General features: G+C 36.8%; 1 protein-coding gene across 1 annotated transcript; it reads left to right on the forward strand.

Annotated features, from left to right (window-relative positions):
• Nucleotides 1-9,951: 9,951 nt before the first annotated feature.
• Nucleotides 9,952-13,655, forward strand: isl2b (ISL LIM homeobox 2b). Its single transcript, XM_052151873.1, has 6 exons — nt 9,952-10,094; nt 10,462-10,651; nt 10,911-11,170; nt 12,185-12,468; nt 12,704-12,871; nt 13,101-13,655. Exons 1-6 carry the CDS (start codon nt 10,037-10,039, stop codon nt 13,212-13,214), a joined length of 1,074 nt encoding a protein of 357 aa, XP_052007833.1. The 5' UTR covers nt 9,952-10,036; the 3' UTR covers nt 13,215-13,655.
• The last annotated feature ends 3,154 nt before the right edge of the window (nt 13,656-16,809 follow it).

Genomic DNA, 16,809 nt, shown 5'->3' on the forward strand with positions numbered 1-16,809 from the left:
GGCTTCAATAAATGAATTACATTTTCAAAATCAAAGTCGACCCATAAAAGTGAAGTACATTCCAATACAATCACTGTCAATAGGCTACTAGCCATGATTTGTGTGTCAGTAGATGAAAATGATTAATAATAATTACATTCTCTATAATTGAATGTAGTGTAAATCCAAAACCTGAAGAAAACCACATTTTCCATGCGTATCAAAGGAGTTTGACACTGTTACAGAAGCCTGACATTCAACAAGGACGCAGTTAATGCACAAAAGAACATAAGTCCAAATTTCTATTCTTCTAATTCATTGCATACAGTCCATTTACACTACAAACTGAATGTACTGTCTTCGTGTATATCGCTGGTGCATGTCATGAAATGGACTAAATAATAGGATGCTGACGTGGCAGAGGAAAAACTTCTTAATTAAAATTAAATTGCACTTGTCCCAACCCATTAGCACTTTGCACGAGCAAATTCGCCAAACCCACTTGCGCCTAAACTTACAGTAGCTGTGCTCAGGGTTAGTACTCTTAAAATAGTAATAATAATAAAAGTTGTTAACAATGTAATTTGGAATTATTTGCTACATTTTGTATAGTATTGAAAATCTATACTCATTGCTAAATCAATACAAAAGTTACCCAGACGAGAATATCATTGCACAGCACAGAGAGCACAAAGCAGTCAAATGGCCACCACATCTAATCAAATCCTAACCAGTCTTTCAAAGAGATCTGAGCCAGAAGAAAAATGCAAATAAATTATACATCATATTTTAAAAAGCTTCTCAGGTTTCCTTTTTAAAACATTCTTCTTAAGTGCATCACATCCCAGCGAAGTGAAATTGCTCTGTAGAAGACATCTACTCCAGAGACTGTTACCATGGCTACAGAGGAGTTTTTACATTTCACATTTACATTAAAGTTTTCCGCTGGGTGGAGCAGGATTTTATCCTCTACTTTCTGTTCAAGAAGTGGCTTTGTCAAACAGAGCAGAGCTGGGAGACTAGGACAGTTGGTTTCAGTGTGAGGAACATATGAAGAAGGTTGAATTCAGCCACACAGGGCTATGGAACCAGATGATTAGCTGAAACAGAGTAGGACACTGTGGGGATAACTAGCGAGTTTTTATGTTTGGTGAAGTTTAATGATATTTTAAGGAATCTACATACTGTCCACAATATTATTTAATAATATTATGCACGGTCAGAAACATAATTTGAAAAATTGGCTACACTGCTAATCATTGTTTATTAGTACAGGTAAGACAGGCTTTATCTCAGTAAGGGTTTGTGTTCTCTAACAATGAAACATTTAGATATAATTTAAATTAAATTTGAATTAATTTGTGAATTCTGTACTCCAAAATGGTATTTCAATATATCAAATTCTTGCTGGCTGTGGACACAATAAAAAACTAGCTTACCTTCAGGCAGGGGGATATTGGTATATAGGTAGATTTTAAACAAACAATTGAACTGTGTTCTCAACACAAGGGTCATTTTCATAAATGTGAAATTGGGGCAAGTTGTCACATGATTTGTTAATACCATTAAGTAATACAGTTTATATCTACTCTGTACATTTGTGCTGTTTTATTTTTGTTTTACTGTTTAAATGTCACTGAAATGCCAATAATAGACTCTTAAACTGGCAAGTTCCATTGTGACAACTTATCCCAAAAAGTGTAACAAAATGCCACTCATGTTCAATGAACTGTACTTGTTTTCCTGGGCATTAACAGTGAAAATGTTCATATATTTTTAGTAGCCAAGACTTTAAGGTATGTGTTATAAAAATGCACTTGAAATTAAAATGAACAGAAATACTTCCAAAAATGTACATATAGAGAAATATTCACTACATTCACTTTTGCTAATGATTCATTTCATTATGAAATGTTAAATTCTGATGATAAAGCTATTTAAATCGTCATGTTTTAAAAATAAGTTTTAATTGTATTAACATTAGATTTGGTGTAACATCACTATCTTTCATTATGCCAGCTACACTATCGAACTGGTGCAGACAAACACAAAGTTGAAAAAGTACGACTTACCCTACTTAGCTGCTGATAAGAGTATCTTGAAGCCAAACTTATGCAACTGGGGTTCATCTGTTGTTCTGAAAACTATTCTGTTGAGTAGCTAAATGATATTCATAAAAGTATTCAGTTATTAATTTTATTTTATGCAGTGTTACATTTTAAGTACCCAATAATAAACATCTGAAGGGAATGCATACAAACTGTGTCACAAGTATAAAGTGACACACACATGAAAAAAGTTTGAACTTGACTGATCATGCCTTCATGGATTCTTAGCGAGCTCCAACCCAACCAAATCTGTGGCTGTAGATACTCCCCCCACCCATACACAGGGCACATGGATCAGAGCCCAGCAGCACTTCCCTGTGGCCTCTCCTGGGAGGCGCCCATCAGCTGCGCTCAGCTAAATGCACTCACATATGAATATTTCAGTGCCATTTAATGCTCCTGCTGCAGCCCCTGAGGAGCCCAGCATCAATTTGTGAACATGCTGTTAAAAGCCAAGACGTATAATCCAGAGTGAGAGCTGCTCTCCACCCCACCAGGCCTTTAGTCCCTAGCTACTGGCGAACAGCTTTGGCAACTTTCTTCTGCACAAACTCTGCTGACTTCCCCCACACTGGTTTAAAAATATATGTATATCTGAGTGAAGAAGAGGACAAATGGCCTGGCTGTTTGCCCCTGGTTGGTCAGTTTTCCCAGAGAGGTTGTTGCTGTGCAGTCTACTGGCTGTAAGGCAGTGAAGAGGGCAGTGATCATCTGTTCATCTTCTGGCCCCATGGTGCTGCTAAAACACTTGCATGTAACAGAAGAGAGAGGGTAAAATAGCCATGCTCACACCGTCTGTCTGCCCACTAGTCCCATGGGTACCTGAAGCAGAAATGGCCACATAGAGATATACACACACCACTCACCCAGGTGTGAAAACATGAGCACTCTGCACACTTGCTACACACAGCACATCATTAAACAACTGGAATCCTAACCAAGCCCTACTATAGCTATAAACACACACACAAAAAAATATATCATTGCATTAGATACAAGAACTGACCACTAATTAACCTGAGCCCCTTTGCAGCCTTATAGGGACCCTGTCTTACTTAATTGCTGCTGTATATCAATAGATTTCAGTTGTACATACTTGGCTGTATGAGTAGTTTGTAGCTTTGGAAGCCACATTTTCAAAGTACCTTCCACAACACTGAAATGAACCATGCGGGCTACTAACGAACAGAATATTTACTCAAAATATGTCAGACCACTCTAGAGTTTAAATTTACATTTAATCATTTAATAGACAATTTTATCCAAAGCGACTTACAAATGAGGAACATCACAAGAAATGTGTTGTACAAGAGACCCCAAAAAGTGCAATATTGCGCCGCCAACTTTTAAGTGCTAGAACAGTACAAATGCAAGATAAAAAAATTCAGAAAAGTAGAGAATAAGAATTATTTTTCAGGAGGTGCCTTTTTTTGTTTAAATTAAGTGCTCACAAAAGGTGTGTCTTCAGCTGTTTCTTGAAGGTTGAATGTTGAAGGTTGAAGATTTCTTAGCAGATCATGTGGTGGTTAGAAGCTTGTTCACCACAGAGATAGTGAATATACTGGAAAGCGATTTGTTCCTCATTGCGATGGAACTACCAGGTGCCGCTCACTCACTGATTGCAGAGGACAGGAGGGAACACAGACAAGCAGTAGGAGTGTGATGCAGGCAGCTACAAGTAGCTAGTGAATTAACACCAAGAAAGGTGCGGAAAGGGCCCTTTTTGTTGACTGAAAACCAAACACACTGCTACTTTCCAGAACTGAATCATGCTAAGAACAGCCAATGGAGCATTGGAGTAGTCATTTCAAGATTGGACAAGAGCTTTGACCAGAAGCTGTGCAGCATATTCAGGTAGAGGGGTCTGATTATCATGAGGTTAAAATTAACCCTCAGATTTGAAACTATTCATTTCAAAAGTCAATCTATACTGAAATTACAATATGGCAAATGTAATGGTATAAAGTGAGCTATCAATTCTCACAATAATAATATCACACAAGAGCCACTTTCACACATGAAACCTGTTAAATTGCAATAAAAATGCCAGATTGCTTACAGTATACTTGAAATATATCACATCTGCTATTCACACATCACTCATTTGCTGACATCACGGACCTTTAAAATGTCAAGCTGTTCAGCTGATCATCTGGTTTTTGGTCCTGGTATAATTTGTTTAACATTAGCAACTTAATAACTTTTTCTGTAAGATGTCAACAAAATTATTCTTCATCTTTGATAAAAAGAAGTGCTTTAGTTTAGTTTCATCCAATTTTATGACATATTTACTTCCAGTTCACAGGCGTTCATTTTAAACTTCTCATTCCGGGAAATTGCCAGAGCTGATTTACCACTCTTTCCCAATGGATCATGTTAAAGCATGGCCTCTACACTCTACCCTAGTCTTCATCAGTTGTAGCCCATTCACCTCAAGGTTTGATGTGTTGTGCATTCTGCCCACTACAATTGTGCAGAGGGGTTATCTGAGTTAACGTAGCCTTTCTGTCAGCTCAAACCATTCTGGCAATTCTCCGTTGACCTCTCTCATCAACAATGCATTTCCATCTGCAGAACTGCTGCTCACTGGATGTTTTTTGTTATTGGCACCATTCTGAGAACTCTAGACTCTAGACTGTTGTGCGTGAAAATCCCAGCAGTTACAGAAATACTCAAACCAGCCCGTCTCGCACCAACAATCACGCCACAGTTGAAATAACTGAAATCACATTTTTCCTCATTCTGATGGTTGATGTGAACATTAAATGAAGCTCCTGACCTGAATCTGCATGATTTTATGCATTGCACTGCTGCCACACAATTGGCTGATTAAATAATCCCAAGAATAAGTAGGTGTACAGCTGTTCCTAATAAAATGCTCAGTGAGTGTACAAGGCGTTAATTGTCTGGAAAGGGCTGTATGCGTAAAAAAGACTTATATTTCAAAGAACTGACCTCAGTGTCACCATTCTGAAACAAAGCCTTCTAAGGGAAACAAAATGTGTTTAAAAACACAAACGTGAAAATGACACAGCCCTCAGTGTTCATCCACAATGAAGTCAGAATGACAGAATATTAAGCTTTAGTGAAAAATTATGAATTACTGAAATGTTTTTTCTTTTCTTTTTTGCACCGGAAAGCAAAACCAAATATCCTCTTAATGCCAATCCAACTACTTTTAATAAAATGCCAAAGTATTTAAATGAGTCAAAAAGAGTCAAATGGTAATTGCATGAAAATAGTTTGTGATTCTGTACAGATTCAACACTTATATCTGAAAGGAGCTTGGGAATTACCCCTGGATGAAGTGCAGAAAAGAACTGGACAAATTCAAAGGAAGCTCTAGGCAGGAACGAAAGCACACTGTCTCATGGCAGTACACAGATGATCTGTTACTTTCATTAGAGTGACAGACATATTTGTATCATTTCCTAATGAACGTGCAAGTGCTGCTCTGTGCTAGCAGGGACAGAGATACAAGCACAGCATTTGTAAAATAAAAGGCCAGACTGACAGCAACACTGTTATGATAATAATGGCATTCCTTCCTCTACCAACATTGCAGAAATGCCCAGAGGCAGCAATCAAAAATTAATACTAATTATTATGTGGATGCCACATTAAATCAGACGTATGTTGAATTATATATAAGCAACATGATTCTACTTTTAGAGAAGCATGCATGAGGACCTGATTTTTTTTTCCACCATAGTTATCTTGAGTTGCTGCCAAAATCTTCCAAGATCACTTCCGACTGTACGTCTCTTCCCCCACCTCTCATTTGTATAAAGGAGAAAAATGTTCCAGTTTGATAATAAAATGAAAAAATGAACAGGAATGAGGGACCTTTAAATAATTAATAATAATAATTACTATATATGTTCTCAGCTTGATTTATTTATTTCCATTTCAAAATGAGTGTGCTGGATCCTGACTGTGGTTTTGGGCTTTTGGCACATGTAGCTGTTCTGGGGCTGGCTGGACACACAGCACTTTAAGTCTCATTTCTGATGAGAGTGGTAAATAATTTAGGCCTTAAAGCTGCCATTAGCTACACTTAAACTCTGCTAATGCAGACCCCTGACAGCTGGCCTATCCCCATTTGATGGGACCACGGATCAAACGGTTCCAAAATAATGAAATAATGAAAGCACCATTTGGAGTGGGCAATGGTGTAGCAAGAAATCTGTGAACAGGCATGTGTTGTTTTTGGTATCTGCATGTTTGTTTGTTATGGTGTGGTATTCCCATTGCACAGGCAGTTACACGAGTAATGATTTGAAATGCTCATAATGTTTACATACTGTAGATGCATGCACAAATAAACACAGGCAAGCATGTTCAATGCAGATTAAGAATTTAGGAGAGAGAAACAGGATATTTCGATTACATTTAGTAAAAATAAGCCTTAGCTTTAGATAATATAACTTCATTTATAACTCTGTGTACTTGCATAAAGCAAAAAGAAAGATGAAAAAGGGTGCAAGAAAAGAACTTCACCAGGGTCACCATTTTGACTGACCTGCATGTCACTGGGAACAAATCCAGCATCATAATCCATAAGATTCTCAGCCAGTGAAAACAATACCATTAGCACCTTATACATCATTTGTTCTATTTGTGAGCAGTCATACAGAGGTTGAAATTTCTCTCCTCTCTCTCTATATAAAACCAGTGATGATAAGAACAATAAGTTATAGAGTCTCTAATGATCGGTTCTGAATGGTCACTCTCATATTCATATCTATAGTCTTAGAGAGAGTTTTTAGCAAGTTGGAAATTGTAGCAAGGATTATATATCAGAAGCAATACATTTTTAGGCACAAGACCAATAAAATAAATAATTTATTTAGCAGTAGATATCTATGTTTTTTTAAACACCTAGTTCAAAACTAAAAGTGTCTAAACATTTTTGGACAGCTGGTTTTGACAAGGGAACAGAAACTCACACTGGCATACAGTACATTAAGGCCAAGTTATATTTTAATGTGTTCTTAAGGTAAGGTTATTTTTCATATATGTCAGGTTTGAGTGTTTATAGGTTGTTTTATACAATGTATTATTTATATTTTGTGTTTATCAGAACAATTGTTTAATAATTTGCATGTTAAAAAACATCATCCAGAGAAATATTTTTGAATTAAACAGTGTACATCACATTATTGGTTAGGGGTTTTGTACAATCACACACACACTTTCTTTCTTTGATTTGTTTATAAATTTGTCTTGATTACTTATCTGACTGAAACACATTTAATTAGCATATTCTACCGTGTTTCCGCTGTTCACTTTGCATGCTTGCCATTATTGTCTCAGTGAATTTGTATCATAGCATGTCCCAGATTATGTTCATTTAATCAAATATTTACAACAAGCACCGTTTCCTTTGATGGTCAGTCAGGAATAGTGATTCATTCACGATGAAATAGGAGTAAAAAAGAAAGATAAGAAAAAAAAAAAAAAAAGGAAAATAAGGTCATTGTGCACGACATTTCGTCTGAATATTAAATATAGGCTTATTAAACGTATTAAACATCGAAATGTAATTTAAAAACAATGGCTTTGGTATAAGACAACATTAAAACTCATCTGCAAAGATATTAATTAAAGTGGTTCAAAATAAATGCGTTTAAATAAATGTGACTGTGTTCGTTTTGGATGATTACTGGCTCAATGCTGCGCTTCTCTTGATTGGAAATGAACACAAAACAGGATTACAATGACCGACATCATAGCTCTATCTAATATTTTACACTTATTCCCATATAAAAAAATATATTGACATAAATAAACTGATAAACATTGTATATAATCATAAAATTGTAGTGGACCCTGACAACTTTACACTTTCAGATTCATTAGAATTAGAAGGATTACAATGACCGACATCATAGATCTATCTAATAAACTGATAGCCTTAAAACAAATTTCAAAGACAAATCAGAGTCCGAATGCAAGGATTGAGTGGACACAAATAATATCGAGGAGGAAAATAAGGACGAAGTGAAAGGAAATATATTAGATGGATCAAGATTAAGAACCTACAATTTGAAACAGATGGGAGCTGCTTAAAGAAGTCATTAAATCATATTAAGTGATGATGATTCTTTCTATTTGACGGCAATTTAATAAGGAATTATGCAAACGCAAAATAGAGTTATGAATGAAACAGGTCTCTTGTTATCTGTCCGGTGACAGACGAGTTTGTCTCGTTTGCTGAAATTCAGAGTAACCATTGTGTGACAATGAAGTAGGCCTAACAACAAAATCCACATCAAAACAATTCAAGCCGTTTTTCTCAGTTTCATTGTTACGAGTATGGCCTTTAGGCTAGTAAAGGGTAATGATATTTTACCAGTGAAACTATGTGTAAAGTAATTTAGGGATTACAGGAATTTGGATGGATGGATGGAAAGTAATGTCATGTAAGCACCAAAGGTTATTTTCGTGGCCGAGTAGATTAAAGCGCAATGACAAACAATAAACAACAAACATTCTCAGCACTGTAAACATTTGTATATTAAAGAGGTGTGAGACACGAGGAGACAGACAGCATCTCTTATCGACACCGAATTAACAACAGAGGAAACAGAAGCACGTGTCCAGCAAAACACAGTATCCAGCTATGATTCGTGATCACGTGCGGAATCAATGGGACCCGGCGCAACAGAGTGCGGCGCAGGATGACGTGTGCGCGGGAGCGGGAGAAAGAAATTACTCGCAGGGACTCCCTCAAAATATAAATATCTAAATATCAAAATACATGTTCTCTCCTGATGTTGTGTTCCATGCGGTGGAAAGTGATATGGATGTTAACACTTTATTAAAGAAATGTACAAACAAAACCTTGAAAACAACCAAAGGTCAATCACATATTTGGTAATGTTACAGTGATAACAAAACGTGTTTTTTCTCTCTCTCTTTCCATTTTTATTTCCGAGTGAGAATTGTAAAAAAGTGCTTAGTTTGCTTATAGGGAGCGGCTGTACTGGGTTGGGCAGTCTACAGCACACCCTTCATGTTTGGAACACACAGCCCGCCCCCATATTGCTTTTAACCAGTGCACAAATTGGAAACAATATATTTTATTTTAATTTAAAACCATGTTTCTAAAATGTTTGATTGAGACTCACGTTTGGGTGGGCTCAGCCCACCCCTGCCCATCCAGCCCGTAATTTAATAACATTAAGCTGGCAGCAGAGATAAGATAAAATCCCAAAGTTATTTTTTAAATATGGAAATAGAATGTTGAATGAAACAGTTTGAAATGTCGACGGCTTTAATGTTGAAATTTGAATAATGTTGTGCTAAAAACACAATAAATTTGTACACAATACTGCAACCTGCCCTCTTATCCTGTACCTTTCTAGATGTTGTAGGCCTTTTTATGATAATCGATGCATTCGACTTTGTGGTTTAGCTTTCTTACCAGTAGGTGTCCTGTTGGTGCTTTAGATTGACCTAATGAGCGCGCAATGAGCCACTTGGCAAAATTAATCCGTCACTCCCCCTAAAGGTGTGAATCCAGGAACCCGTGAAATATCCCAAATTCTGGCACACCCCGAATTAAAAAAAAAAGTCTTGATTTTCACACATTAAGGCCTCAATATGTTTGCCTCCCCACAGCCAACCTTACAGTTATGAGCTACAAATTAAGATGTTGTCAGATTATTCTGAAACAATATCACCTCGTTATTTGATCGTGTCTAATGATATGAATCAATGCTGGGTGCATTGTGACTTGTTGCCCCCTACTGACGAATCTTAGGTCGGATTTACGCCTGACGTCACGTCTCGTGTGGCAGACAGCGCTCTCAGCCCCTCTTCCTTCGTTCACCCCCCTCTCCATCTCTCTTCACTCTGGACTAAAGTTGCTGGGCAGCCGGGAGCGGGCAGCACCTTTTCTCTCATTCCAGTCGTACACGCAGTCTGCTCCTTAGCCAACCTGTATGGTGGATATAATATTCAACTCTTCTTTTTTGGATGATATGGGGGATCATTCCAAAAGTAAGTATTTCCGTACTAAAATCTATTAAATACGGCATATGTGACTTTCCCCCCTAAGAGTAGCTAAACATTTAAAAGCTATTTAACGCGCAAGATGGTGAAATTTGCTTGCCTTATAAAATGGGTTAAAAAGTATTGGACTAACTTTAAATAGGCTACCATATTTTCTCGGGGCTTACGTTGGTATATGTTCTCTTTAGAATAATGTCTAGGCTACTTTGCACTAGCCCAGTGTAGCCTAAATGTTTGAAACCCCTAATATATGCGAAAATATTTTTTAAAGATTGTTCTTACACACTTGAAGATGTCATCGACCCTTCATTAACGTCTAACAACACAAAAAATCCTGTGTTTTAATAATGCACAGGGAAGTCCGGACTTGCGATGTGTGTCGGCTGTGGCAGTCAGATTCATGACCAGTACATCCTGCGGGTCTCCCCCGACCTGGAGTGGCACGCAGCCTGCCTGAAATGTGTGGAGTGCAACCAATACCTGGATGAGACATGCACTTGCTTTGTACGAGATGGAAAAACTTACTGCAAGAGAGATTATGTAAGGTAGGTTTCTTTTTTACTTGATTTACTGTGGAGTAAGCGTGCACCATTTGCTGCACATAAATAAGCGGCAAAACATGCATTTTTAAGCAGACCACCAAATAGCCTACTCAATAAAATACTTTTAGATTTTGTATGTGTGTTAAAAAATTATAATGTAAAAAAAATATATAATACCTTAACTGTGGGCTAACACTAGATATTTATCTAGGTTTGCCAATGCACAATTAATCTAAATACATTTATTTTTAACATTCTACAGATTGTTCGGTATAAAATGCGCAAAATGCAGTTTGGGATTTAGCAGCAGTGATTTGGTCATGAGAGCTCGGGACAGTGTTTATCACATCGAATGTTTTCGCTGCTCGGTGTGTAGCCGGCAGCTTTTGCCCGGGGATGAGTTCTCTGTCCGGAACGAGGAACTGCTGTGTCGAGCAGATCATTGTCTTTCTCTGGAGCGCGGATCAGGTGGAAGCCCACTTAGTCCGGGAAACGTCCACAGCAGAGCTTTACACATGGCAGGTAACTAACACAATTTGTCTTCAAGAAACCAAGTCGTAAAGTTCTAACACAACGTTATTCGATTAAAATAGTTACGAAATAATCTTTGACACCTATTTAACATTGTTATTTTGGAACCGATGGCCCTCAGCAAGACGTAGGCTAGGTCCGGTAGGCTATAGTAATTACTGTGGGAGGCACCGTGTAATGTTGTTACATAATAGCTAATTACAAGTTGAGCCGCTTGATAATATTGTTTAGTCAACGACTGATAAGCTTGAGCGGCAGGACCTGAGTGCTACAGTAAAGACAGTAAATGGCCTTTATAATTGTGAATATGATAAATATCCAACCAACCATCCATCCAAGATCAGATTTGCAGATCCAACTAACTAAATTGTTCTTCTCTAATAACAACGATTTGTAAATACATTTTAGAGCACAATTGTAATATAGGCTATAAATGATTAAATGGCTAATAGGCTAATAACCAGTGTTGGATAAAAGTAGTTAATTACTAACTACTAATTACATATAGTGTAGGCCTAATGATATTAATTGACTAATAAATCTGTCTGAAAAGTAACTGGATTACTTATTACTAATTACTTTCTAAAACCCTTATCAACTACCACCAGATGAAAAATACAAGGATTGACATGAAATAGTTCTTTTAATTCTTTCAAATAATAATTATTCATAGACAAAGAATTTAAGGGGCGATGTTAAATTAGAAAATATACATTTTAACATTAGTTTCGATTTTAAATTCACTATTGATTCATATAGAATTGTTCTATATTCTATACAGTATTTAACATAATTAGTACATCAGATGCAACTGTTATTAAATAACTGAAAAATTAAGAGTAATCCCTTACTTTACCTTTTTCCCACTGAAAAGGTTATTTAATTACAGTAATTAATTACTTAGTAATGCATTACATCCAACACTGCTAATAACAACATCATTTCCATTCTTATTATACACTGCATTGTCGCCAAACTGAATTCTTCCTTCTTGTATTTGTTCAGCTGACCCGGTGTCGGTCCGACAAACCCCACATCGGAACCACGTGCACAAGCAATCAGAGAAGACCACTCGCGTAAGGACAGTGTTGAACGAAAAGCAGCTGCACACTTTACGGACGTGCTACAACGCAAACCCGCGTCCAGATGCGCTCATGAAGGAGCAGCTGGTGGAGATGACAGGCTTGAGCCCGCGAGTCATTCGAGTGTGGTTCCAAAACAAGCGCTGCAAGGACAAGAAGAGATCTATACTCATGAAACAGTTACATCAGCAACATGGCGATAAGACTGTAAGTGTCTCCTAATGCAATTCCGATTATTAATTATCATCGAGTTTGAGTGATCTTTGATATAATCTGAAATAATTTTACTTTGGTATGTAATTCAATATGTAGGCTATAGGTAAATCAGAGACTCCTACTATGTCTTCTGGTTTTAAAGAATTGCCTGATGTATATGATTAGTTTCCTTTTATTCAGAAAAGATGCATTCATCAAAAGATTCAATGCAGTGATTTTGGTTCAGAATCTGCAGGGTATGACGGGCACTGCGCTGGTTGCAGGCAGTCCGATAAGACATAATCCTTCACTGCCAGGACACCCAGTGGATGTACAGACTTATCAACCTCCATGGAAAGCTCTCAGCGACTTTGCACTCCAGAGTGAATTAGATCAACCTGCCTTTCAACATCTGGTGAGTGAACACCCCCCCCACACACCCACAACAACAACAAACAAAAACAGTCACATGTTCATCAGAATAATAATAATAATTATTATTATTATATAATACTTATAATTATGATAATTCTCATTATTGTTAATAAAAATAATAATAATAATAATAATAATAATAATAATAGCCAAAAAAATCATTTCGTATTTTATTTCTTTATTAAGTGAACTTTGCCTCTTACTTTCAGGTCTCTTTTTCGGAATCGGGTTCTTTAGGAAACTCATCGGGCAGCGACGTGAACTCTCTTTCATCACAGTTGCCAGACACACCGAACAGTATGGTACCGAGCCCGGAGACGTGAGAACGACTGATCGTCTGTTGGCAAATCATGCTCTCCATACTCTTCATGAGACCAACTCATCACAGGCGTGGGAAATTCCATTACCTTCACCGGACAGCTCCATCAGACGTGTTTCAACAAACTGCACCGAGAACAGAGGAACCCCCCCAAATACGTCACCAAATCCATGATGGGTCTGGAAGTAAAATGATGCAAACTGAAACTCCGCATTGTAGACGTACCTGAAATGAGGAGACCATGTTCACACAAAATGGATATTCGTTATTGGTTATGATTTATCTGTTTTTGGTAGTTTTTTGTAAAAAATATCTTTTCGAAAGACTCACTTTCAGAAGAAAGGATTTTTTTTGTTCGTTGTGAAATGTAATGGCAGACCATTTGAGTCTATGAACAAAATTAAGTTATTGTTATTTATTGTCACTTCAAATCGCAAAAAATAAACAAGCAGACAATGTTTTTATTATTATTTACATTTGTTATCATCTAAGATGTGTTTACACTTATACATATTTACTAAGCACAGAGAAACTGAAAGGTGGATAATTAAGTTCAGATACAGACCTAATAATAGGCTACGTAATTTATTATTAGGAAAAATAATAAGAAAACTTATTTTTATGTTTTGAAGTTACTTTTATTATTTTTTTAAACAGGAAAGTACAAAAGGCTATCCCGCCAGCGTTTTTAAAAAAAAGTTGCCAGCCACCGCCAGGGTTTTTGACGATTTTCGCTAAACTTTAATGGCCCGCAGAATATTTTCTTCCATGAATATATGAAGATGCTATATATCAAAATAAAGATCTGGGCCTCTGCTTTTAGGCAAAAAAAACGATTTTATTTTATCTTCATTTGTTCTTTTTTTATTGCGACTTGAACAGAGGTAGGTTTTGTCAAAAAACAACATTTCAGACAAAAAGCTGAGAAAAAGGCATGTTTATGTCTGATATTTTGAGCTTCTCAATACTCCACTTCTTCATGTTTGAGACGATCGCAGTCTGTTTCTTTGATCAAAGAGTTGCGTACTCTTCAAAACATGCGTGCGGGTCTTCCTTACCGTATACCACCTAAAACACGGATACCCGGAAAATTCCGTGTTTGGCGGGGAAGCGTTTTTTCATAAAACCCGGAAAATTCCGTGTTTGGCGGGGAAAGAGTTAAGCGTATTGCTTAATAGTCTATACGGTATAAAAGCCCCCATAAATTAGCTATCTAATCTGACAAATAGGAAACTTTTTAAAGGTGAATCTATATTTTTAAGTGCATGTGTACACCAGTTTATGACTGGATTGAATGAAAACACCACTCGACTGATCGGCCAATAGATTTGGCGTTCTGTATGGAATGGTCTTAGCCAGAACTTTAAAAAGATTAGTCAATGATTTTCACATGTCTAGACAAATAGCAGGAATCCGCTGAGGTTTCAACAACAAGTGTGATTTGAAGGGTAGGGATCATAGATTCACATACACACAAACGATTAAGCCTGTTGTGTTTTTTTATAGCCTAACAAATATGCACTGGACCGTGATCGACTAAAATTATATCTGCAAATGTAATTCCTTGGCAAACAATTAAGAAGTAACCTTTGTTAAAACATATAGGCCTATATTTTGAAAAGTAGTAATAATTATTGACTAATAACTAATTATGATCTTGAAACATTTCCTATTTATTTTACAGTAAAAACGTGATTATTCAAAATAAAATAAAACGTAAATTAAAAGTTATACGCTTTTGCCTTGTAAAATAGCTGAAGACTGTACTTGTTTCCAAATTTGCCTCGTAACTGTGAGATTTCACAATATTTCGAAATATGGGGCAAATTGAAGTCAACAAGACCTATCCTAAATAAAAAGAGCAATAGATCTAATAAGCGCTAATTTTAGATGCATCTTTATTGCGCTTCTGTACAATCTGAATATTGCTTATTCAAATTATTTGACATCTTATGCTCACACACAATCCAACAGATGGCAAAACAAAAGATGTATACTTATCCGATAAGTTGCAAAGTAAACGCTGTTGATACATGTAAACAGATACAAACGGACAAGATACACACATACACGTACTATTGAAGTGTGCTAATCAGTCAGCCAGAGACAGAGGAAGACAAAAATGGGAAGATAAAAGAAAAGAGCCATTCAACGATGAACCTGAAAGACTTAACAATTGTGCAAATACACTATCAATAAGAGACTTTTACACATCCTAGCAGTGTTGCTTGTTTACAGTCAGATTTCGTTTATATATTGAAATAGTTTTATGACATTTTTAATAACACTGTATGTGTGTATTAATGTTAACAAAGACCTTACATCAAAATTTTAACCTATTTCTTGCAATGGAGCAATAAATCAAGCAACCCTGCCCTTCTGAAGACACACTAAAATCATGACTTCCCATTAGGTGAATAAACACAGTAGAAAGGACATAGCTAGCAGGCCAACAGGGGTACACACACACACACACACACACACACACACACACACACACACACACACACACACACACACACACACACACACACACACACACACACACACACACACACACATGTTGTGTTTCCATGTTTTATGGGGACTTTCCATAGACATAATGGTTTTTATACTGTACAAACTTTATATTCTATCCCCTAAACCTAACCCTACCCCTAAACCTAACCCTCACAGAAAACTTTCTGCATTTTTACATTTTCAAAAAACATAATTTAGTATGATTTATAAGCTGTTTTCCTCATGGGGACTGACAAAATGTCCCCACAAGGTCAAATATTTCGGGTTTTACTATCCTTATGGGGACATTTGGTCCCCACAAAGTGATAAATACACGCTCACACACACACACACACACACACACACACACACACACACACACACACACACACACACACACACACACACACACACACACACACACACATGTTTGGTTTCCATGTTTTATGGGGACTTTCCATAGACATAATGGTTTTTATACTGTACAAACTTTATATTCTATCCCCTAAACCTAACCCAACCCCTAAACCTAACCCTCACAGAAAACTTTCTGCATTTTTACCTTTTCAAAAAACATAATTTAGTATGATTTATAAGCTGATTTCCTCAATGGGGACCGACAAAATATCCCCACAAGGCAAAAAAGTTTGGGTTTTACTATCCTTATGGGGACATTTGGTCCCCACAAAGTGATAAATACACACACACACACACACACACACACACACACACACACACACACACACACACACACACACACACACACACACACACACACACACACACACACACAATCCCATTACCAGCATGAAGGGAGGTTAAAGCCACCCACTTAACAATAACAGACTATAAAACAGAGTTCAGGATGGCTTCAGCACTCATTCTTATAAGGAAATACAAACATTTGGTATTTGAAGGAAACAAAGACATCTAGAATTCAGAGGCTTTGCAGAAATATATAATACCTTTGCTTAATCCAAGATACAGAATCTTCTCTATTAAAACCAAAAGGGTTGAAGCTTCTTGAATATGCAGACAGATCATATTAGACAAAATGGACCACATATAACACAAGCCTACACCACACACAGTTACAGTGA

This window comes from Xyrauchen texanus, chromosome 2 (assembly GCF_025860055.1).
Source record: "Xyrauchen texanus isolate HMW12.3.18 chromosome 2, RBS_HiC_50CHRs, whole genome shotgun sequence".
In the NCBI taxonomy this organism is placed as follows: domain Eukaryota; kingdom Metazoa; phylum Chordata; class Actinopteri; order Cypriniformes; family Catostomidae; genus Xyrauchen; species Xyrauchen texanus.

What these genes read in the sequence shown, in the direction of transcription:
- isl2b (XM_052151873.1), top strand. Translation starts at nt 10,037, where the DNA reads ATGGTGGATATAATATTCAACTCTTCTTTTTTGGATGATATGGGGGAT. An exon ending in TATGGGGGATCATTCCAAAA is followed by an intron (nt 10,095 to 10,461) that starts GTAAGTATTTCC and finishes AATAATGCACAG; the next exon opens with GGAAGTCCGGACTTGCGATG. An exon ending in TGCAAGAGAGATTATGTAAG is followed by an intron (nt 10,652 to 10,910) that starts GTAGGTTTCTTT and finishes AACATTCTACAG; the next exon opens with ATTGTTCGGTATAAAATGCG.